This window comes from Bombus bifarius, unplaced genomic scaffold (genome assembly GCF_011952205.1).
Source record: "Bombus bifarius isolate JDL3187 unplaced genomic scaffold, Bbif_JDL3187 scf7180000010271, whole genome shotgun sequence".
NCBI lineage: Eukaryota > Metazoa > Arthropoda > Insecta > Hymenoptera > Apidae > Bombus > Bombus bifarius.
This window is the reverse complement of record NW_022885586.1, coordinates 2685051-2710258: the sequence shown is the minus strand read 5'-3', so window position 1 is coordinate 2710258 and position 25208 is coordinate 2685051. Positions and strand designations below refer to the sequence as shown.

Sequence of the window (25208 nt, the reverse complement as noted above, 5' to 3'; positions counted from 1 at the left end):
TCGATTGGTTGAGGGATCTACGTTAACCAAACGAACTCGAACAAACGACGATAACTATGACTCGGCCAGCAGCGCAATTACGTAAAAATGCATCCGCGTCCGGTGAACCTTTGGGGACTGAGATGCCTCAAAAAAACGGTGCAAAGAGCGTCTTGTCGCGAGACAAAGGTTTACTAGAGTGGCTGGGGGACAAGCGAAGAGAAGAGAGAATCTCAAAGGGGTAATGAGGCCGGTGGGTGGAAAGTAGTGGGTGCAGATCTAGGTTACCTGCATATTATGCAACCAACACCACTGCAATTCCGCGGTTGCACGTGCAATCGTAGGCACATGCACGGAGATCATTAACGACTCCGTGTTTCGACCGCTCCGTTCAATTTCTAATTAGCGTATCGACGTTCCACGTACGGACTCTATAAATCTCCAGAATTACGGAATAATCATTGGCAAGAATTTATAGAATACATTATCGCACTCAATCATCCAAACACGTGGTTATTTTTGACAAGACGAATTATTATCTAATTATTGGATTGTTCGAAAAGCTGGCAGTAAAGCGTGCAATGGCGTTTAATAGGATCATAAATTTATCGCATAATGTGCATCTATATCGTATTTTTTACCATGACATCTTCATGGTGAATGGTAAATAAGTTTCGACGAAATCCGAATGAAAGTTCGAAATGGAAGAAATATAAAAAAATTTAATAGTACGTTCGAGTAACAATTTAAATCAATAATAAACATTGCTCGAGTTCCTTATAATTTTCTGGCCATTTCTCGGATCTACCTTGCTCTGTGTAAGTGGCCAATGTTTACGAACGACAGTGTATGTTTAGATCCAAGGTACGAGTGGGACCAACTCATGAAAACCAGAGAACAACGAGGATGGAAAATGCAAGATCTAATCCTGAAATAAGACTAAGAAGAAGCGAATATTTTTGGCGCGACGACGTATCCTCGCGGTCCTTAAACGAGCTCATATCTTTGCCTCGTACTTTTGGCACGTACGTCGCTTCTTCGAACGTTAACGATTCCTAGCAATTTCTTCTCTTTTTCTCTTCCACGCCAATGACCCAATAATACAGGCACGCGAGTGTTCCTCGTGCCTCGACAAAGAAACACGTGCGACTTTCAGCGGCTTCGAATAACGATCCGAGGTCGGTCTTTGTTGCCACGATCATTTATGGGACGACAAAACACGTGGCGGGCGAATTATGTCAAAACAACGCGGGGGCGTTGAATCCTAAACGGAGGACGATGAACCGCGCTGTTTTGGACGGGCGCGCAAGAAAATTCAAGGTGACGACCCAGGGTTCTTGTACGATCCTCGACAAAACGTTCTCCCGTTTCTCGAAATAAATTTATCGTGAATTTCTCTCTCTCTCTCTCTCTTTTTCTTGCTTCGAAGCGCGTCAGACCGCGCCTGTTTCTCAAATAGTCGCGCTCGCACGAAAAACAGTTCGAGGGAATTTCGAAAGATCGAATCGAATCCACTACTCGTCTATACCGGCTTGCAATTACGACAAACAATTTATCACGACTTTCACGAATCTGCGATTTAACGATAATTATCGCAACAGCAGGTCGAATAGAATCGCGGTGAAAGCAAGCGAAACCGATGGTTATCGAAACGGTGGTTGGTGTGGCGAAGGATAACCGTAATATCTGTGATTCATGCAACGCTCATTTACTTCCTATTTCCTATAAGAAAAATTTCTAAAGATTCTTTAATTCATTAGAGGCCGATCGTTTCATCGGCAATTTATTTTCAGTAAACTTACGGTATCGAGTCCTGTTTTCCAACGTCGTGGCTACGAAAGGCAATCGCGCGAGTATCAACTCTGCCTCTCTCCTCGCTTCGATATCATTCGATTTTCCAACAATCGAAACTTCTGCGAACTTGTGCAAATTTTCTTCTCTCTCAGCCTTCCATTATAAATAAACGTGGAATGAATGCGACGCAAATACATTCTTTCGGTTTAAATTTAGTAGACCACTTGATGATAGTCGTAGACAGACGGTCTCTTTTCTTACGATTTCCAACATACAACGTGTAAATCTTTTGTGATCGAATCGAGCCACATGTTCAAATACTTACGAACGGTAGCGTATTATCTTTCAACAATGTCGTCTTCGCACAGCTTATAAATATTATTCCACTGCTTGGTCGTTCGCGTATGTATCTCATACGATTAAAAACGTAATTCGTGAAACGAAATAATAGAAATTCATTCGATCGATAACATCGATTCCATCTGTTATTTGAAGCGCTATCAGCGTACCGAAACGGTGAAAAACAGGCGTAAAGATCGACGAAACAATTACAAGGTAGAACAGGTCCGTTTCACAATCGAATCGTGCAGCAGCTAGCCAAGCCACGTTTTCCTCGAAACTGCAGATTTCCGTCCAACTAGATGGACATTTCGTATCAACCTTGACTAGCAGAACTCGTACGAGAGAGGCGCGATATCGCGACGTGGCCAAGGTGCAATGCAATTGCACAGGCTGCATCGTCCCCGAACAAGGCTGCGGTAAACGGTCTCGTCTCTCAGATAACACGTGCACCGCTATCTTCTATCTCGCATGTATCGAGCTTACATAAGGCACCGCGGTATTATGTCTTGTCAACGACAACGGTGCAGCGTGAAGCGATTAGTTACGAAACTGCCTGCGGATATAGAGACGAGTAAACGAAATACGAGTACGTTCGATGTGTGTAGTTTCGCCGATCTTCTAGGCTCGATACAGGCGAGCGATATTTCTTTTTGCAAGCTATCGTTTACGAGAAGAGGGTAACGCACGCGTCGCGGTAAAATAAAACGCGCGAAATACGTGGCGGAGTTGAAGAAATGGAAAAATTGGTGCGATGTATCGACGCTGATGTTAGCAAAAATCGAGAATTTGATCAATCGGATGAGAATCTGTATAAAGTTAGCTGAACAAAAGAAATAACGATGAGAATCTTAGTGTAGAATTTTGTAAGTGTTAACGCCAAGTTAATCGAATGCTACGTCATAAGATAGACAACGATCCGGATTGCAGAATTTCATAAACTTCGATATAAAGACAAATATTTCGAAGTGATGTACTTTGAAATATGCTATTCTGAAATTGTGTATTTTGATATATAGGCTGTGCTAAATTTAAATAACACTAGCGTCGTGAAGCGTTATCGTTACTTTCATACCACCCGATGATTGTTCAAATAGGAGCTCGGGTAACCACAAACTAAGATTACGTGAAATTTTATTGATATAAATAACGAAGTGTGTCGCGTGTGCTGCCACATAGTCGTATTTCTCCATACGATACAATAAACCGCTGAAACGTCTAATAACGTCTAATAGAATTCACTCGCCTGCATCGAACGTTACTCCAGTCTTCTATACATTTTACTAATTCGTTTTGTAGATGGGAAATTGATGATCGAGCGACGAGAGTACGCTGAGGTAATGGTAGGTGCAATGGTAAAGAGCGCAAAGATGCACGATAGAGTAAGGATGTGCTACTTGCACGCGTGAAAGTGGAGCCACGCGAGGAAACTTCACGACTTTGCCGCGATTAGTCCGATGAGTCACCATCGTGCTAGTTGTAGGATCGCAAAAATATGATAGACACTGCGATACTGTAATTATTTCATTAGATACGAAGAAACGTGCACGTAGGATAGTCCTTGACGCGTTCGCTTCAATCGCAACATCTACGCACGCTAGTCTTCGGGAAACAAGTTTTTACGAATTCGGTACACGTGGAGAGATAAAAGCTGAGAAATACAAGTCACTGACTGCATGACGAAAACGCGATAATCGGCTGTAGTCGAAGTTTTCATTGCCACCGATAATCCATGGAATAATTATCGATAAAGACAAAGACAAATTGTCCAACTTAAGAAAAAGAATTATTTTCTATTTAATTTTCCTATTTAATTTTCGACATAATTGCGACATTAACAGCACCGTATGTTTACCTCGGCGCGTTCTTCGAATCGTTGTAAATCCGATCGCGTCTTCTTATTCCCAGCTCTTACGGGCTATAAATGGTAAAAAAGTCTGTTTACTTGTTAGAAAGAAAAAGAAGCGAGGTCGAGACGTAGATATTCGTGTAGGGTTAAATGCTGAAAACTCATCGACCAGTAAAAATCACGGTACATGTTCGACAACAGGGAAAAGGCAAAAGGGCCAGCGATGACTTTCTCGATTGATGCATTCTGTCGTCACAGAACGCACGAGTGTTCCGGTGCATACGAACGCTCACTGAACACGTACACATCCTGCTCGTACGAACGGTTCTTCGATAATGTGGGTCAGCTCGTTTACGCCGCCGGCTCTCGGCTTATCTAGCTGTTAGAGCTGCATATACATTTCAACGACTTATTCGTATCTGCAAGCTACTTGCAAAAATATCCTGGATAAAAGAGAAGAACAGAACAGAGAAAAGAGAGAGAGAGAGAGGGAGACAAAGACAGGGCCAGAGAGACAGGGAGGAAGAATTTTCAATTCGTCAAGCTAATGCGAATCTCATTGCTGGCGTGAACGTGCACGTTTGATAAGAGGGCGAGAAAGAAGGAGGTCGAGATCGTATAATTTCATCGGTCGTAGCCCGGCGATTTATCGCCGGATTGAATAGAAGATGCGTTACGATCGGTACTTATATCGACACCACGAATTACGACGCAGTGAGAATATTGGCACGTTTATCGTTAACCCTTTTAACCGAAGCGATTCTAGTGAACGCCCGAATTAGCACTGGCTAAGTGGTTGAGTCGTTCTCTAAACTAAGATTTAAAAGGTGTGAGCAAAGGATTTCCGGGTTTTCACTGTTACCGCATTGCGTACAGACTGGCAAACGACCACGTCGGCTAGTTAGTTGCACTTGCGAACGCGATGGATTTAAACGAGATTGAAAGAGATGACTGATAATTTCGACCGAGCCTCTGGCCACAGTCACGCGTTATAGTCTTTACGTAATACCTTTAAATACACGTCGAAGCAATTTATTAATTCTATCGAACAATATTACAAGTGTTTGTTAGATGGAAAAAAGGTTTCTTGCTACGTGGTCGATGGAACACAACGTGTAGGGGAACAGAATAGCGTTGAGATTTTGCAGAAACTCGCAAGAGTATTCGAACGCTCGTAGACACGTTCGACGAAGATGACGATGATGATTAGGTGCGTCGTATGAAACGTTTGGAAATTCGATTAACTATCATTTTGTTGATAATGTTTGAAACATAAAACCTATGTTAGGTATTCGATGCAAGTATTTATTAAAGGTATTTAAATTTTTATACATCCTCGGATTGATTCCAAATTTGACCGATATAATCATGACGATCGTGTCTCGTTTCAATGTTAACGAAAGTTCGAAATGTTTTATATTAATACATATCATATACGCGTAAGTGTTTTTTATACAAGTGTTAAATTACCTTCGGAAACTTCGCGTATGTTGGTGCTACGTTTCGCAGAATTTGAATTAATCCCGAGCGAAACTCACCGTGCTATACGTGGCTTCCGATTCATTCCCATTTCTGTTTATAATTAACCAGCGAAACTTAGAAGAGTTCCCGTGTATATAAACCGCGCTCGACTATGAACGTGTAACAAAACTTCGACCTTCGTTTGATATCAATTTTGATACCGTATTATGTGCATGGAAATGATTCGTGTCACAAATTATTGTTGTCAACGAACGATCATAAACTCGAATATTTGTAGATTGTCGGCTTGGTTCGGAGCTTGTGAAACGCGATTACGAAATACTTGACGCGAACACGTACGTTTGGATAATGGAACGAAAAACTGGAAGTGATGGTTATTAAGTGAAAGAAAACGATGATTATTAAGTAAAAGAAACTGATCGTTAACGGACTTTTTATAATTCGACGACCGTTAAACTGTTTACGATGCAACTTTTTTTGGAGTAAATCAAATCAATAATAACTGACGTAAGTGATGCCTACGTGCAATCTTTAAAATAATGCGGCTGATTGGCGTCAATTGACGCGGAAGCTCGTTGAATCCATTCAACGACAGAAAAAAATCCTATTCTTCGGTTTTATTCCGATGGCAAAAAAGCTCTGCACAACTGTTACGACTTAGTCGTTCGCGTAGGTGCGAATCGTTAAAGAGTTGCACAAGGTTACTTGTAGCGAGTACGCGAACGTGATGACGAGGCCAAAACTAGCAACGAGAAACTGATGCACCTGGAACGCAGGCAACCGAGACGAAACACACGTACCGCAGACGAAAAAACGCGTGCGTTACATCATTTCCTTATCGAACGTAACTACGCTTCCTTTTAAACCGCTATATCAGAAGCAAAAGCTGCGGCTTATCAGCGCGCTGAGAACGATTAAATGGCATACTATCGCAATCTTAATTGTCTCTTCCGAAATCGGCTGACTTTAATCCTGTAAACACGGATACATGTTTTTGAACTGTTGAATATTTACGTTGTCCAACAATTGATTTTCGACATCTCTAATGGCCGAATGTTCAATATTCCTCAGCATAGAAATTTCGAAATTTCGAATTTCAAATATTCGCATTTACAAATCCTTTGTGACCCGAATGTCTAATCCCTCGGTGTGAATATTTAAATTTTCAAATTATGAAATATTTACATTTCAAATATTTAAAACAATCCAAATCCCTCGATTCGATAAACTAACAAATTTCCAGTGACAAATTTCTCTCTTTTCTCCAAATTTTCAAATTCTCGTGTTGTATACACGTTCCAACTTTTTAATATCTACATTTTCAAATTTTGAACATTGAAACTTTCGAGCCGAGTAATTATCAAGACTGGATTATTTCCGATCACACTATAATAAATATCAGTACGTAGGTATGTTTTCTTTCGTAATTGCCTTACTATACACACCACACTAGACCCACACATGTTTATTACCGTATTAAAAATCTGACGCAATGAACCATCGTGACGCGTAGCACAGCCAGTGCAAATTACGAAAACTGGATAAAAGTCAACGTAAGATTAAGAGAAAAGTACGTACTAACCATCTTACGTATCGAAGACACGTGTTAGATCTATTAAATGGCCAGTATTCACGTGCGTTTCGATGCAACGAGAGATTGACGCAACCCGTAATCGAAATTAATAAAGAAAACGGAAGATTTGAGGCACTGATCTCCCTCCGATCGAAAAGGAACAGAAGGTCAAAGTTAATCTCGTCCACGTTCATGATTTATATCGGGTTATATTAAAGTAGAGGCACGCCGCTCACCCTCTAGTTTTCCACATGTGCATCCGAATGCGTCACAAGCTTGTCGTAGCGATTATTTCGCAACGTGTCACGAATCGATCGAACAATGTTTTCCACTTCTCGATCGAAGAATTTAAAGGATGGTTTTTCGTAACGAGCGTTGTGTAATTTGCAAGTGTTGGATGTGAACACTCGAACGAGTATTCATTATATTCGAATGATTTCAACATGTAAAATAATTCAGTCGTACGAAAAAAACAAAAAACTACGTTGATCCTATAATGCCATAACTTGAAAAGTATAGAAAATCGATGATGTTACAGATATTGTTCTTTTAAATTTACCCCGAAGCTTAAAATTAATTTATATCTATTCTACGGTTATTAATAATTTACGACAGTAATTTGTTCCTTGACGACTGAATATCAATCATCTGCTTATATAAGAAAATAAAAAAATTACTAAAATGGGCAATTAATCAATTTGTTTTTTTTTTAAGGCTCGATTCTCGTTCATTTGGTACATTCGATGGAAAAAGTTAAACACTCGTACATTGATATCTATCGTTCTCAAGATTACTAAACTATTAACGGATAAATAAGATTCTCATTTCTAAACAATGATGAAAAGCGTGACGTTAGAATGAAAAAAAGATTCAAGGTAACGATGACACCACGACGCTTCAACTTTACATCAGACCATTTTAATAGTTTCTCAAAGTCCCTAAATTTCTAAATGGAAAATTACCGTGCGGTATCTTTCAATCATTTGCGTAAATTTCCTAATGTATCCTTGCGTATAACATCTATCTAACTTATCAGTCTACGTAAATTACATATACTATGTACATATACAATCAGAAAGAAAACTTGTAATCTTGTAACGCGAAAAATCCCAATAGTCAAAGCATACGTGTCTAACATCTACCTAACTTATCAGTAGATCGTGGACTTTTATGTGTTTATAGGAAATTTAAAAGTGCAAATGTATATAGAATATGCGTGCTGTACAAAACTACATGAAATGTTAAAAAAAAAATAGCATACTTGTTACATTTAATAAATGACACGAATAGTTCTTTAGATTCTGTTTTATCGCTTATATTCACGAAAGTATGATATTACATAAGAATCTGTAGTCTACTTATGGGAGATAATAAATTAAGTACCTTAACGATGTTCAATCAGAAAGAAAGCTAGTAATCTTGTAACACAAAGTATACGCGTCTAACATTTACCTAGCTTATCAGTCAAAGTAAATTAAATACCTTAACGACGTTCGATCAGAAAGAAAGCTCGTAATCTCTCAACACGAGAAAGCCCAATGGACAATGTATATACGCGTGGCGAAGACTAGATATACGCATTAACCGTGCTCTCTCTTCCTCTTAATACGCGATACAACACACCTACAATGGGCCGTTTATGCGAGCACCGCGTTACTCACACATGTCAAGCCAGGAAATCGCGCTCGATCATCTCGCTAGTAGTTACAACGCAACCCTCTGGGGGTGGAGGAGGTAGAGAAAAAGCACAAGGTTCGCAATATGGTACGTGATGCAGGTGAATAACATGGTGTCCCTTTGTAGTTATACGCAACACATGCATCATACCGTCCATGACAGAGAGCGTTTACGTGACGCACATAGTAGAACGAGAAGAAGAAAACACACATTTCCTATCTCTGTCTATTGGAACGTCAGAAACGAACTGTCACTCTAGAGAAAGAGGAAGAGAGCCATAGATTGGTCGTATGTACTCACCGATTTGTAATATCACGCGAGGTAGCACGATCCACCGAGCCTGGAGTCGTTCCCGTGGGTCAAATGATCCTGACGAGCTCCATGGTTTTCCCGAACTACCGACGCACTCGTGAATTCGTCCCTCGCTGCTCTGGCTCCTCTGTCACGGTACACGCGAGAACCTTTTCGATCGTCCTTTGCGTGCAGACTCGACGAAAGAGGTTTGACGGCTGCGAGACTCGACCAACGCAAGCACTCACGACCACCTCGAAGGTCTGTTGCCAACTGACCCAGCCAGTGACAGCTCTTCGCGATTCACCACGTTTACCACCGTACTTCCAATAAAGTAACTATCGCAAGCTCTTGCGATGCCACTCCGATGCCTGTCTGAAACACCGCAAAGCTTTTCATGAGCGAATCCTCCTATAAACCACGGGATTTCCCTGAAAAACCGTGTGTTATTAAATGCCACAGGACCTTATGGAACCTTATTCGTACTATAGAATTTGTTTTAAGCTTTTGTAAGATACGACAATTAGGTTTTATGATATGTCAATAAAGAATTGGGAGGCAGAATATTGACATATATATTTTAGACTTTCTCAGCTTGTTTGAAGGTTTAGTTAGGTATTTGGGTACAAGGGATTCTTCCTAATTAAACGAAGTATCGAAAATGGAGTTCTTAGATTTATTTCAAATGATTATTCTGATCGAAAGCTGATAGTATGAGGAAGAAAGAAAGCAGAGGAAATATGGCCGAAAAATTTTTTTCACGAAAGTTGTCGACACTGTCGATCATATGGCAATCAGCTGTAATTCACGTTTCTTCAATGGACATATGTTTGTATCGCATTTACGAAATAAGTGATCAGAAAGATAACTAGCATGTATTGTTTGTAACAGACTAATGGTGTCTTCTCTAACACCGTATTTTATTGTTATTGCACGATAATATCAATTTAACACACGTGACTGCATTATTTATGCGGGTTTGAAATCTCTGAAGGCAGCATTTTAACTCAAGGTTAATAGATTTAACGGTTTATTATTTGACAATTGAATTAGATTTAGATCAAATCTGGGACTAAGCAATTAAAATGTACGAAATTTGACCGATGACAATAAATTAACGATCGCGGAATTGTAACTATCTTTCTCCTTTAGAGAAAGATATTTAAAAAGAGGATTATTTAAAAAGAATTTTTATTATTTCACAACTATCAGTACTTAACGCTTATGTAGATCTATTACAAACTTAGAAGTATATGAAATCGTTTTAACTGTGTTTCAATGTGATATCAATAACATTAAAAATGCAAATACCTATGAAATGTGTATATTGCTATGATTTAATCCATAAATGTTTTATTTACAAATGTTTAACCATTTCTCAGAGTTGGAAGTCTGAAACATGTTCCAGATGGTATACTAGTTGATAATATCAAAATCATGTCTTGATAAGAACACGGTGTGTAAGATAATTGTATTTATTCTCAGTCTTAACTGCATCACTTTTTGCCAGATTTCTTTATACCACCAGTGACAAGAGGACCCCTTTGACTTGCTTTCTTTGCAGCTTCAGCAAGCGCTTTCTGCTGTTCCTTTTGTTTTTGCTTGAATGCTACATCTTCTTCATCCAATACTTTTGATTCCTTCTTTGGTGCCTTCAGGGGCTTTTTCTTACCACCTTCGCGGCCAGACATTCTAAAAGTGAATTCTCAATTAGATATAATATTCTTAAAATAAACAATGAAATTGCAATTTGCTTATCTTAATGTGATAATATAAATTACAATATAAAAGAGGAGAAAACATTGGTTTGAAATGAGATAATTAGTTTCGAGCATCAAATTACAAAAAAAGAAAAAAGCTTTCTTACAAAACATAACCTACGAAGTTTCTCTCATGTCAGAATCGATAATGTTACTCAGCTTATCAAAAATATTACATGGTTTAAGCATACAATTTAATATGACTAAAATGCATGATGCAACAAGAGACTTATTACGCACAAAACTTAAGACTACACCGAAACTAATATGAACAATGTGTGAAATAATCAAATGCATAAATTAGAACAATAACCTAATTTAAGTAAAAGTACATAATGGTAATAATCTTTTACCTTATAATACTGTGAAATTTCACAAATAATCAAATTAATATTACAAATTTAACGTGTCAGAACTGAATACTCTTATTCAGGAGCAAAGTTTGGTTATCACGTCTCAAGCTGAAATGTCGCATGCATGCCACTCAATGGTTAAGATAGATTACGCTGCCATCTATCAAAAAGAAGGTGACGAACTACTAACTTTTAATACTTGAATTGCCATCTAGCGGCGAATTGGCGCAATTTAGTTGAATCCTAAGATTTCCACTACAGGGCAATAAACAAATGATTTATACATAATGATTAAACAGAATAAATAACTTACAATGTAAATAAAATACACCGACTTTTTCCTCTTTATTTCTTACTTTTTAAATATATATTTAAGCTCTCTTTGTTAGGAAGACTGTGCTGTCCTCTATATCTTTTTAATTCTTTATCTTAACGGTTAAATAATTATATCTGATCATACTTGTTGTGTCGCTTAAATATAACTATTCTTAAACATAACTTCCCAAAGAAAGAAGTAATAATATGTATTGACACATTTGCTACTTGATTAAACAAGTATTACAAAAATTTGAGTTGTTAGTGAAAATGAACTTAAATTTAATTGCGGCAGCATGTGAAGGGATGGGTATTGGTGTAAAAGGAACGTTACCATGGAGACTTAAGTAAGAAACAATGAAAGTTACATTATAAATGCAAATAATGTAGCACATTATAATCTATTCCTTACCTTATAGAAGTGAAATGGCATTCTTTACGTCTATGACAACGAATACGAAAGACCCAAATAAAAAGAATGTTGTTTTAATGGGACGAAGGACGTGGGAATGTATTCCAAAGAAGTACAAACCATTAAAAAATCGAATAAACATAGTACTTACGTCACAGTCTTTGTAAGGATGACTCATTTTTATTAACGATTTGAAATTAAAGTAATTTTTTAAATTTATAAAGAATAATTAACTATGTAGAGATTATGGGGACGATGCGATAGTATGCAAAAGTATTCCACATGCTCTCGAAGTGATTAAAAAACCTACATTAAAAGATCAAATCGAAGGCATATGGGTAATAGGTGGAAGTTCCGTATACAAGGTACGACATCTATACAAATCTCTGCTTAGGTCCTATTCCTTCAATTGCATTCTTAAAAATATTAACTTGCATAAATATCCGCAGTCTAATACAAACAGTCTCATAGAAAAGATCTAATTGCAATTTCAGGCAGCAATGGAATCTCCGAATTTTCACCGATTATATTTGACAAGAATAAAAAAACATTTTGTCTGTGATACCTTTTTCCCAACTATTCCTAATAATTTTGTTTTGATAGAGTAAGTATTCTTATAATTTTTCTTAACTATCCCAAATAATTTTATTTTACCATACACTTAATTATTTTTATTTTCTTTGAAATTATTTCATATTTGTTTCCTTTTTCATTGATTCAGTGATCCTAACATTCCTCAAGGCGTTCAAGAAGAAAACGATATACAATTCGTATATGAAGTGTATGAAAAAAAATAGATTTTTGTATCTGAAAATTATTTAAAAGTAAAAATGTGAAATTTTGACCGTACTATTTTGGCTGCCACGCTGAAACCACATGTTTCATTCAGGACGTCACAGTGTTTTAACACAGTGCATCATTAGATGCAAGATTTGTTCTCATTTTTTTTATTGATGTTCTAATGAAAATGTTTTTGTTCAATGGGGCACTTTTTATTTGAAAGTATCTTCTATTTATCAGTCGCCCGTATTCGTGACGCTTATTTGACTACTTGCGAAGCATCGTCGTGGATATTTGAACAGATATTCCACAGGAAGTAATAAAACTATTGAATTGTCATAAAAGTAATACGAAAATGGTTTATTAAGAAAATTATTTAGAATGTAAAACTTTGAAGCAGTCTATACAAAGCTGCGTTTGGTCGGGACAATTTGGACAGAAAGCTGTTGTTTTATCTGCATAACATAGTTTGCATGCGCTTGCGGAATCATTTTTTCGAACGGCGATATTATGCTGACTCCGTCGAAGACAAGCGTTTGTCTCACCAAATTGAATTGTACTTTCCTCGGTATCATCAGTTCTTCTTTATTCCTCAATGACCAATTCTTATAAAATGTTGTCAACAGTATCGTCATTACATTCAGTATCACTACGATTGCGCTTATCAATATCCGAATCAGAATCAGACGATGTAATTCTATTTTTATTTCTGATTTCTTCCTCATCGCTGCTAGCCGAATTTGTGTAAGCCTCGTAAAAGTTTTCTTTTTCACTGCTATTTGACTCACTAAGAAATAAGTTTTCCATTTTTCTTTTCGATATTGTAACGAATTAGGACAGAGATTTTAAGTTATCTAAAATATCGGTGGGAGTACCAAGCAGAATACGCTTGGTACAGCGGCACTCGTGGCCTGAAGATTTCATTGAAAATACGCGCGGCAATCAACGTGTTAAACTGAGACAATTAAAACTGACAAGGGCATAATATTATTTATTCATCAATGACATGAAAAATGTTACGTCAAAGATTATTATCATGACAATAGATACTTTTTATAATCCCAAATTATAATTAGATATTAGATACATTAAGAGAAACGAAATTCCTTAACCAGGCGGCCACTTCATTTGACGACCACCAAGAACATGTAGATGCAAATGATAGACCGATTGTGCACCATGCTTGCCATCGTTGATGACTAAACGAAATCCGTCATTGAGACCTTGTTGCTTCGCTACCTTACGAGCAACTATCATTAAATGACCCAGCAAAGCTTCGTCCCCGTCTTCGGCAGTTGAAAGTTGCGGAATTGGTTTTCGTGGAATCACCAGGAAATGCACCGGTGCTTGGCCGTTAATGTCATGAAATGCAACGCACTAACACATTAAAAAATTTGTTTCATTAGCAGAATTCTAACGACAAAGTAAATTATGTAAGAGTACGCTTCGAAGATTCTAAACGTTTACATATAGTATCACTTCGCAAAAAGAATTAAAAAATACTGAAAGAAATTAAGGAAAGCATCTATATACAGTAAGTTCACAAATAGAGAATTTGAATTAATTTGTTAATGTTACGGTTATGATATAGTACAAAATAAATTATGTACCTTAATTATACATACAACTATTACTAATTGCTATGGAGACATACAAACCAGTAAATAACCTTAAATTTTCATGACAGAAATATAATATTTGATATTTCAGAACAATATGCTTCCGATCATTTAATTCGATTTACCTGATCATCCTCGTAAATGAAATTACAAGGTATTTCTTTACGCAATATCTTCCCGAAAATAGTATCTTCTGAGGGAGCTGCAGTTTGGGCTTTTTCAACTTCGGTCGCCATTTTTCTCCAGCATGGAGTATGATGTGATAGATTAGCATTGAAATATGGTACACGTTTACACGAATTTATAGCGAGATTTAAAAGCAGCCTCATTTCGAGAGTACTTAAAATACCTTTAAAGGCTTAACACGTTATTCTTTCGAGTTCACACCGGAATAATTCACTAATTTAGCGTTTATGTATATCAGTAGAATAATCGGGAATAGTTTACGATAAAAAAAAGGGCAATGTCCAACACGCCATGTCAGAAATTACAAGTGGCGGTAAATTTGAATCGAAATTTGAATGAAAATTCGTATATTTATGAACACAATTAAAAGGATTTAAGTAAAGATATTTCATATATTTTTACAGATTCTATTATTAGACTATCGACCGATTACTATTCTTTTTTTAATACAATTTCAGTTTAAGAATAGTTTCGATATATAAAACTATAAAATCTTTATTTTACTGTACAGTCTTTTCATGCGTCTTTCACATATTTTTACAAACTGCATAATCATGTATATATATATATATATATTATTCGCCTAATATTAAGATTTATACACATACTAGAGATAAAATACATTATTAACTCCTATTCGTTATTATCTTTACATACATATGGCAGTGTACTTTCTGGTTTTTTTACGGGAGATCCTATGTCTTTCCGACAAATCTAACGGGTCAGTAGGCCCCAGTCTTACAAGAATAACGCTACTTAATGGTACGTAATTACAGTTAAGTTTAATTACATAGAAAATTAAGGCATAGGTTGTGAACGTTCCAACGACTTTGGAAGGCACACCTAGTCAATTATTACACAAAATCATTTTTGGTGCGCGTGATATATGTAAATCCCATTTATTTTTGCAAGAAAGTATCTTCTACTTTACTTACAAAAAATGGAACGTCGATATAATTGAATTCATAGATATTATGAAACTAATAGTAATATTAAAAATACTTCTTAGATATTACCTAAATAAATAAGGTCAACAATATTATCGTTAGATACATAATTATAATTAAACTATGACGATTTCTCGAAATTAGCTAATGGTCGTATGATTTAAATATGATGATGATACGCTTCATAGAGTGTAGTAAACGTATTTTGCAATTGTAATTTCTAAATGAGAAAGGAATATTTATAAATCGTATATAGTTACGAAAATCCCTATTGTACTATATTCGTAATAAACTATACTATCCGCTTAAAAACAAAATGCTACGATGTCCTTAAAAAAAAATAATACGCTTACATACTTTTGGATATACCAACGTCAGTCTACGTTTCAAAAATTACTAAAGATACCAAAAACAAAAAAATACTCAGAAATAATAATCATCACGAGTCATCTTCAGCGAAATACCGATGTCTGAGAGCCTGAGCTGCAGTTAATCGTCTATGAGGATCAAACATAAGCATACTTTTAATTAAATCTAATCCGTGTTCATTGAGATCAGGTATTATTGACTCAAGAGGTTTTGGTACCCTATAAGGGAAAGCTGTCCAACTAAGGGACACATTTTCTGGCCATTCTTCATACGCTGGAGTTCCAATTGTTCTGTAGAACAATTAAAATATATTTAAATTTAAACTATTTTCTTATACGAAACAAAAACGGCGGATATCTTCAATAACTTACCGGAAAATCCTATCAAGTTGATCGCCTTCGCTTGTACCTGGGAAAAGAGGTTCAAGTATACTCAATTCTGCTAATATGCATCCTACGGACCAAATGTCAACAGCGGTGGCATAAGAGCAGCCCAGGAGGACTTCCGGGGCGCGATACCATTGCGTTACGACCTATAATTGTCAATAATTTTAATGGTTTAGTGATTAGGATATACAATCATAGATATAAACGGAAGCATTACAGCGAGGTAATAAAATTGAAATAGTAGTGAAAATTTACAAATTTCAGGGGCTGAAACGAATAATCTGACGCATTTTCGAAAATAGATTTATCTGTATGAAAAAAAGGGGACGATTAATATCGTTGAACTGATAATTAATTTATAGTAGAAAATAAACTGGTTTAGCTGCGGTTAAATTATCCAGTTACCTTACTTTAATGCTTTCTTTTACCTCACTGTATCGTTTCAACAATGTTCGCCGTTTGTACAATGTGTCAACCTACCACAGAAGTCAATCTCATTTCAAAGTCGTACGTTTTCGCCAATCCAAAATCTGCGATTTTTATTCTCCCCTCTCGGGATACCAATAGATTTTGTGGTTTCAAATCCCTGTGAATGATCCTGTGACTGTGTAAAAATTCGACTCCTTTCAGTATCTCCTGCGACATTTGTTTCAGCAGATGAGACGGGATACCTGACTCTGAACAGGAGGACATGTAAGACGCTAAATCCCTTTCTACGTGTTCGAACACCAACCATAAAGTCAACCCTCGATCTAGCCTCTCCGGCATCCCATCGGCGGAAGGCAAGTGTAGATAATTCCCTTGACAAACGTCCAACAGTCTTACCTGCACGCATAACAGACAATGTGAATGCAAATATTAATATAATGCCACTTAAGCACACGGTCTATACGACTTACGATGTGAGGATGCTCGAATCTTTCGAGCTGTTTCAAGGTAGCTATTTCTCTTAACGTAGACGTGGGTAGTCCATCTGCTGTCAGCGGCACCCTAACTTTTTTTAGCGCTACGACTTGTCCTGTATTCAAGTCTTTGGCCTTGTAAACGGTACCGTAAGCTCCATTGCCGATCAAAGACAATTCCTGATACGATGCATCCTCGCCGAGTAAGGAAGTCTGAATTTGTACATCGCTATCCGACTCTGACCTCTTGCTAGAGCTACCAGATAGTTCTTCCTGACCACTGTACTTCATTTGTATGATCGTTTCAAAGCTACCAAACTGTCCTTCCTTCGAGGAGCCAGCCTTCACGTTTGCCGGCCCCTCCAAGTTAGTTTGGATCAGTTGCTTGGTGCTGTCCAAAGATTCCTCGCTGATCTGGAAAGGATTCGTCTCCGACTCGCTGCCTGGTATCAATTCGATCGTGTTCTTCGGCAAGGAACTCGTGCTCGTTAACTTCTCCACGCTCTCCAATTTTTCCGTGCTCAAATCATGCTCCTTCTCGGACGTTCCCTCGATCGAAGCCTCGGAGAACTTGGACTTCTTCGGTGGTGTCGGAGACGAGAGATCAGGTCCGAGCTCTGAGCTCGGACGTCGAGATGTTCCAGCCATCACAACATTTTGACTTCTACCTGAAACAAGGAGGAAGCCAATGCAATCGTTTTCGCTACATTGACTACAGACAGATATCTCAAAAAGAATAACATCGACAGGTGTTTAGGAAAGGATCTTTTGAATCGGTGTTACACCTGTTTAACCACGACACGAACGATTCATCGATTTCAATCCAATTCCGACAATTATCAATACGCAAATATTGTCTTCTAAGACTACATTAAGATGTCTACGTCAAAGTACGTGCAATCTAAAATAATAAATGGATGCAATGTACCGACATACTTGGGAACAGACACTTGTGACAAACTTTGAGCGATAGATATTGCTGATTCTTGGACTTTCATTAAAATTTCCATGTACCGTACACGCGGTCGTGTTGCACCGTCTGTTATGCGACATCTGCATCGACACCTGCGTTCGTATAATAACCTTGGCCTCATCGTCGGCTTTCGAACATCTTGTAAATGGAAGTAAGAAGGGCCGGGGTTCTTATCCTTTGTTTTCTTCAGCGGTAATACGCAGTGATCGCCGGCCCTGAAGAAAATTGTTCCCTGGCTATGTTACCTGGGAAATTTCTCTTCGAAGTTCATTCGTTTACGCTTTCGTGAAATTATCGTCAGTCTCGCAAAGCGCATTCCGTTTAGCGTCAAATTTTAAAAATAATATTTTAAATCACAGTTTCGTAACTATAGAACCAACGTGACAAAATATTTCATTCGATAAAACTTGAACTGAAAATGTAATAAAATGAAATTGTACTATAGTAACTTGGATTACGCGCGAATCTCTTCGTTTTTAGTTTAACTGTTTAAGTTTACTGGTACAATTTTCCATATTTATAATCAGATTCTGTTCAGTCTTATTTTCTACTTACACAAGAATCGAATGTTTTAGAACGGTATGAAATTATAACAGGTCGAATCGTTGAGAGACGCGGTGTACAAGCCTTCGTCAGCATATACAGGGTAACTAAACGTCATATGGATTAATAACGAATGAAGAAGACGTGGAAGATGATAATATCGGCTCGCGTAGAAACATACGTAAGAGCTAGTTTTCGTTGTAGCAAGTAACAAAATTCTACGGTAAAACCTAAGGACCATGGAAAGGCAACATAGTACGTATTTATGGTTTCGTAATATTTACATAGATCTAGACAAGTGTGAGTGTGTGTAACAAAGTATACGGCGTTAGATATCGTTTCTACATTTATAATATTTATGGTGTAACCGAACGTCTCGGTCGAAATAATCTTCATCAGAAAAAGGTATATATTTTATCATATCAAAGCTTCTTACGAACGAAGAGTAAATTTATGTAAAGATAGCGCATTACCCTTTTTTCCACAGACGATGCTTCGAAAAGTTGTCAACGCTATAAATACAGACGAAATGACATCTTTGTGGAGGGAGTTTCGTAGCCAACTTCATTCGCCGTCTTCATCAAATTCTTTTTATCAACTTCCTTTTGTGATAAGACCGCGTAAAAAAAAAAACTGAACGGCACAGAGGGACAAACGTTACGTCATATGAAACGATCACGAAGTTTCCTTCACAAAGTCAAACTTTCTCAATCGTTAATTACGTTGTTGATTACCTATATCAGGACAAAAATACGAAGCCAAAAGATAAAACTGTGCGTAGGTAAGAAGAAGAGCAGCGACGAATTTCAAATTTCGTAACAGTTTCCATGTAACACTATCTCGAGACCACCTAAGCGGACCAGTCACGTGTTTCCAATGGATCACTTAGCTAGAGAACAAGAAAATGTTTTCCACGAGGAGAGGGAGAAAAAAAGGAAAGAAAAAAGGAAAGAAAAAAGAAAAGACGCGATGGGCGAGTCTCTTGAGAAACGTCTGCCTCGTGTTTCGTTGGGAACCAAGAACAAGCAGAGGAATGCAAACGCGATCAACTTTTCTGGGAATTACAAAAAGAAAAACTAGAGCGTGGTGGTGGCCAGTGAAGGAAGCGATAACATACGAAAGCTTCATCCGGCTCGATAGAAGATAAGCAACGATACGGTAGAATGAAATGGAAGGAATGTAGAATAGTAAATATGTACGTGTATCAAACTTTCTATTATCTCCTGAAAAGGTGAAGAAGAGTACTCGAGCTGTTACGTAGGCTATTACACACGGCACGTGATTCGCTTTGTTGGTAAATCAGAATGACGCTACAACGTCGAAGTTGGCACATCGGATTGCTCAACGTGTTCTGTTTCCTATCTTCCACTATGCTACTTTGTTACACGTGTTACACTATACGTATTATGTATACTATGTGTTACGAGGCGATAAAGATACATACATAATTGCGCGAAAATTCGGTAGAATTTTAAACTTTTAAACGAGCGTTGAATCGCCAGCCGATTATATGAATGAATGAACTCTTGTAAATGAGACCGCATTTTATCAATCGACCATTATCATTGTCTCATTTCCTTCACTATTAAGCGTATTCTAAACAATTTACATACTACGGTGAATAGGCTTCCTTAGACACGATTAATCGAAAAATACCTGCGATTCCGTGGACGATCGATGAATGGAAAATTAGATACAAGAAAAAAAAATATATATATATATATATATTAGGCAGAGATACCGTGTGGACTTTTGGTGAGACAGGAAACGTCGCATAGACGAATAAAGTAAACACGAAGGCGCCAGTAGATTTCAGATTATTCATGGGGTTGACACTACTATCTGGTCGGGTCTTTCACGCGTCCAACACTTATAGTCAGCCCTCCCATTCACTACCATTTCTAAACCGTACCAACCAATAGACTGAACGCTTGGAAACTTGTGCGTCAAATACGAGAATCATACAGCGCTACTATCGATCTGGAATTTACGATTCGATCTGATGAGACGAATGAGTCGTTCAGATCCTAGATTATTCACGAAAAAGTAACGGCCGATTACTTAACGTACGAAGAATCGCTCGTTCGAGCCGAGCACACTTATTGATTTATGCTTTTACGATGACTAATCGACCGGTCACGGCGTGTGTAACGTAGCATTTCACGGATGATGATTTGGAAAAAATTCACAGAAAAACGACGAACGATCGAAAATCGTGGTATACAGAAATTAAGTGCTCCAGATAGAGCGTGTTTCCTGATACGGTTTCGAATTTTTCTACGATAATCGTATCGATACAGCATTTACAGATATAGACAATTTTATCGCACAAGTAGCTCTTATTAGTAGAAGAATAATAAAAAGGAATAGAATTACTATAACAGATAGAATAATATAGAACGATAGGAGAAATATAGAATTATCAAAATACTTTTCATAATTATTCGTGATATTTATTTACGAATGAAAAGAAATATAACTTTATGATTTACGAATGCAAATGGTTGTTCGACGTTTCAGGCTGTGTATATATACTACGTTCGTAGCGAAAGGGTTACGAGTTATAGGTTAAAATTTCCCGCGATTCCTGCCATGGGAATGATTCACATTCCAAAGTTACTCTATCCGGGAGAGTCTCGCGAAATTGGATAGTTTCTGTTCGAATGGAAAAAGCTTGCAATGCACAAGCACGTGGTTACCTATGCACCGTGGTTCGTAAACAAGAGAACTGCGGGGGAACCACCCCCGCCAGTAAGTGGTTGACTCTTGCCTTATCTTCACGTGTCGCGACATTCCACGTTCTCACGTTTCACAGATATGCTACCGTAACGTAACAAAAGTTCTCACGATGAAAAACCTCGAGGAAATCAAGAAACAGCATCGTTATTAATCGACGCGTAAAAACCACCTATCCAACCGACGTTTTTCATCCCCTATGAAAAATGATGTCTCACAATGTATCTAAAACGTCAAAAAATCTCGCTTGTAACTGGCATATGAAATTTGTTGTAATCACGAATCACAGAAAAAACGACGTGCAACAAGTGTCGCGTGCGTGTGTTCAACGTGAAATCGTCACCGTAAAGCGCACAAGTGCGTAATCGAATTGGCTATTCGAAAAGGTTATGTGTATCCTGACGAAGATCTATTCAGAAAGGTGTACTATCTGTTCCAGCGAGAGCGTGGATTCTTCACTTACCCACCGGCTAGGTGCTGACCTCCCACGAGAGAAGCTCGGAGCGACGGCAGCGATGCGCTGTGAAGAAAAACAGAGTGCGGTGCGGTTCCACGTGCCGGAAGCGGGTATTAACGAATGCTGTTTTGTGTTCTCCCTCTACGTTCCTCTCTCTCTCAGCGTCTCGTGTCCTAAGAGATGCGAGAGCACACGGACGAGGTTCGCTTTGCACACTACAGCGGTACGATAGAAACGATGCAGGATGCACGAGAGACACTCCGGTTGCCGCGTTGCACGAGGAGGAGCACACGGCCGACCACTCGCGAGCGTAACCCAACGGCGACTCGACGAATCGTCGTGCAGCCGAGCGGCCGTGCTAGTCGAAACTCGATGGTAAGCCGACGACTGCACTGTGGACCGACCTGAAAAGTACTGACACGACCGACGGACACGCATACGGCTAGCAGACAGAGTTAGTCGTTGCCGAGCCCTCGAGGAAGTAGGCCCAACTCTCTCGAGCGGACCTCGATCGAGCCCCGTTCCCATCGACCGCTACCGACAGCTGCCGCTCTGGCCCTTCCAACGCTCCTGCCGCCACGATCGGCTTATCCGTATGCACGCGGAGAGGGAGGTTCTACGGAATAGAGTGAGACACGTTGCTGCGACGCGTAGCGTCGCGTCGCAACGCGCCCGTTACCAGGATGCCCAATGCGCGTCGGCAAGCTCACCAATTTACCCATTGACGGAACGACCGCCTCTTCCTTCGACTTTATATCACCCCTATGATGACTTACGAATTACTAGAAACCTTCCTGGAAACGCGTTACACCTCACGCGTAACGCCTGTGTTTCATACAGGACATGCATCGTGATTCATGCTCGTTATTCTTTGTAATAGCGATTTAGAAGAAGATGCGTCAGAAACACGTAATGCTATCGTTACTTAATATTTTACATGAACTTCATTCGTGGAAAATTATCGTTTCAGGGCAGGCTTTCAACGAGTCTGTAGTAGGGTATTGCGAGCTTGCCACTCGTTAGTGACGCTCGAGAAGAACGTTCAAGTAGATGCAACGAGTCTGGTGGAATATTTCGCTGTTCAGGCGTCTCTACGAGATCATAAAAATCCTATCTATCGTTTGTTTCGAGCGCACTTCCCTTGTCTTGGAGTTTCGACAGAGGACAGCGGCGAAAGAGAGGAAGAGAAAACGAGAGGTAGCCGTCGCAAGAGGAAGCGACGCCGAGGAAGAAACGAGACGGGAAGCAAACGGGGAAACAACAGAGGGACGAAGCCACGAGGACTTACGAAATCACGATCGTTGCATGCAGCGTACATTCCACGAAATTTAAAGAAGAAGTTGCACAAAGTTAGGCGCGAAATCGACATTGTCCGCGTGTCGAATAAACTTTCAATTCGAGTCACTGTCACTCGCCAACATGCACGCACGCTACTTAATTAAAGAGAACGCACCAAGATTGAACGTTTCTGCGGCGAAAATGTTCCTTTGCGTCGAGACACGGTCAAGTCCACCTCTGCAAATAACAAGATTGCTCCACGTGGTCTTGGTTTCTCACGTTAACGCGCCGATTGTCATCACGACAACATATCGGCAGGTCGTTGTTCCTGACGGTGGCGCCAAGCAGCGTTAACCCTCGCGAGGAGTCCCGGTTATCCGGCTCTTCCTCTCTCTTGTCTTCCGATCAGCGTCCGTTGCGCGTCCCGAAACATGAATGGAATGCTTCCTGCGGCGGCCGATGTACGCGAGAGACGACGACTCCGGAATGGAATGGGCCGGTAGACTCTCCAACTCAGGGACGGGCCATTATGGTCGGTGCCCTTCGTAGGGCAAGCAGCAGGCGTCCATGGCCATTGGTTTCCTAAACGCCCCTTCCCTTCAGCGCTCGAATTTCCAGAGTACAGCAACTCAACGCGACTATACCAATGCTACGAATAATACAGATACGGTAGTTGAGGAAAATATTCGAACGTTCGTACAGATATCTTATGGATATATCGTTGCGCGTTATATGAAACATTTAGAAATTTCATTGCGACTGCAACGAGAGCCGACTGTCGTGATTACGTTGCTAAAGTGTGAAGAAAAGATGTGAAAATGGTATTTATCGTGGCGTTTACATACTAATTAATCAGATCCAAATATATCAAGTACATTTGGATATTTTATACGTTTTTGGATATTATATGCATTCTGTACATATCTGCGTCTTCAAATTTCTCATAAATGCATAGAAATTCTCGATCTACCTATTACACAGCCAGATAAAATACCAAATGAAATAAATTTTGTCGGAGCCTTCCCGATAAATGTAAGTAGGTGTCCTAATACTTATGAGCGGTAGTATACATGTCAGGAATTTTAAAAAAGCCAGATTGTTCGACCTGGCGAGACTTTTAGGAGCGTATTTTATTATGTATTCCGTTTGGTCGGATTAGGGAATCCGGTTGAAATGGTAGCGTGTCCGTTGTTTTTACGCCTGTATTTTATTCCTATTTCACCGCGATCCCTTCGTTAGTTTTCGTCTTTCATTTCTGTAAATTTCCGTGCATCCTTCGACGGATGTAAATAACACGGTCCATTTGAACGTTCTATGCTTCGAGCGTAATCGACGCGACGTTTTTCTAATTAAGAGATACATATTCGGCGTCGAGATTAAACGAGACGTCACTGGTCGTGTAACACACAGGGAGGGAGAGGAAAAAATCATTTCGCGCATCTGCGTGTGACTAAATGCGGTGTACTGTATGACGATTATGAGCATTTTCATGTGCGTCAGTGGTGATTCAAGCGGTTTGCACCAACTCACGAGTATTTCCAGCTGAAAGGTAGTAACATGCTCTTTTTGCAAACCGGTCGCCTTCCAATAGGTGATCATTGCGAGCTTACAAAAAAAAAAAAATTATTTATTAATCTCGTAACTTGTTGACAAACAGAACGATCGAACGTTATTTTTGTAATCTTGCATTCTCAGACTTGAAATCTCGCTTTGACCGTTTGAATGATTTTCTATTACTGAGCTGAATTTTACATTACTTGTAGTATGCATACGAAGTGCACTCTACCGTGCGATGAATCAATGTCCGCTCATCATCCTAATGACCGTTTTTAATTGGATTCCATGTATGTTGGCAAACGCGTGACTAATTGGAAAACTCTGGGCAAAAATCAATTTTCCGCCAACGTTGCCCGTTAAATCGTCGGATTGTACTAATAAAGATAGTTCGATGGAGGAATAATAGAATTTAAGATACGACGGTTAATGCGGGCACTGAAATTAGAAAAGGCAATAAAGCAGTATGTTTCACGAAATAAAGTGGAACATTAGAAATGGAAGGGAATCGGGTTCCGTTATATGCTATATAGCCAGAATTCAATGTCAACCGACAAAGTAACTATTGTCTCGTTTTACGGGCGACCGTTTCAAGCAAACGCATACTTTGTGGACATTCTGGAAAAACTAAGAAACCTATGTAATTTAATGCAC

The 25208-nt window shown here is 38.9% G+C and overlaps 5 protein-coding genes across 14 annotated transcripts in view; 1 reads left to right on the top strand and 4 right to left on the bottom strand.

The window, feature by feature from the left end:
* The window catches only part of LOC117216517 (protein FAM214A), a 43547-nt gene extending 34264 nt beyond the window's left edge, over positions 1–9283 (bottom strand). The window contains exon 1 of the mRNA XM_033463265.1: positions 8994–9283. The gene's annotated coding sequence lies outside the window, so the exon portion shown is untranslated. The remainder of the gene's footprint in view (positions 1–8993) is intronic.
* A 1003-nt stretch (positions 9284–10286) lies between these two features.
* On the bottom strand, positions 10287–11250 carry LOC117216522 (translation machinery-associated protein 7 homolog). The gene is made up of 2 exons (XM_033463273.1): positions 11098–11250; positions 10287–10676 (listed from the first exon to the last, which is right to left on the bottom strand). Exon 2 carries the CDS (start codon positions 10673–10675, stop codon positions 10481–10483), a length of 195 nt encoding a protein of 64 aa, XP_033319164.1. The 5' UTR covers position 10676; positions 11098–11250; the 3' UTR covers positions 10287–10480.
* A 261-nt stretch (positions 11251–11511) lies between these two features.
* Positions 11512–12633, top strand: LOC117216519 (dihydrofolate reductase). The gene is made up of 5 exons (XM_033463271.1): positions 11512–11759; positions 11832–11987; positions 12066–12189; positions 12319–12428; positions 12546–12633. The coding sequence occupies exons 1-5, from the start codon at positions 11683–11685 to the stop codon at positions 12619–12621; spliced, it is 543 nt and encodes a 180-aa protein (XP_033319162.1). The 5' UTR covers positions 11512–11682; the 3' UTR covers positions 12622–12633.
* Positions 12634–13575: 942 nt separating this feature from the next.
* On the bottom strand, positions 13576–14724 carry LOC117216520 (histidine triad nucleotide-binding protein 1). The gene is made up of 2 exons (XM_033463272.1): positions 14349–14724; positions 13576–13981 (listed from the first exon to the last, which is right to left on the bottom strand). The coding sequence occupies exons 1-2, from the start codon at positions 14550–14552 to the stop codon at positions 13712–13714; spliced, it is 474 nt and encodes a 157-aa protein (XP_033319163.1). The 5' UTR covers positions 14553–14724; the 3' UTR covers positions 13576–13711.
* Positions 14725–14781: 57 nt separating this feature from the next.
* The window catches only part of LOC117216510 (cyclin-dependent kinase 4-like), a 26230-nt gene continuing 15803 nt past the window's right edge, over positions 14782–25208 (bottom strand). Inside the window, exons 1-6 of one of the 10 annotated variants that reach the window (XM_033463236.1) lie at positions 19003–20211; positions 17950–18201; positions 17011–17681; positions 16592–16936; positions 16097–16257; positions 14782–16015 (exon numbers count right to left, since the gene is read on the bottom strand). In XM_033463236.1, coding sequence (XP_033319127.1) covers positions 15796–16015; positions 16097–16257; positions 16592–16936; positions 17011–17661 — 1377 coding nt within the window. In that variant the 5' untranslated portion in view covers positions 17662–17681; positions 17950–18201; positions 19003–20211 and the 3' untranslated portion in view covers positions 14782–15795. The other 9 variants (XM_033463240.1, XM_033463237.1, XM_033463245.1 and 6 more) reach the window with 9 other exon arrangements.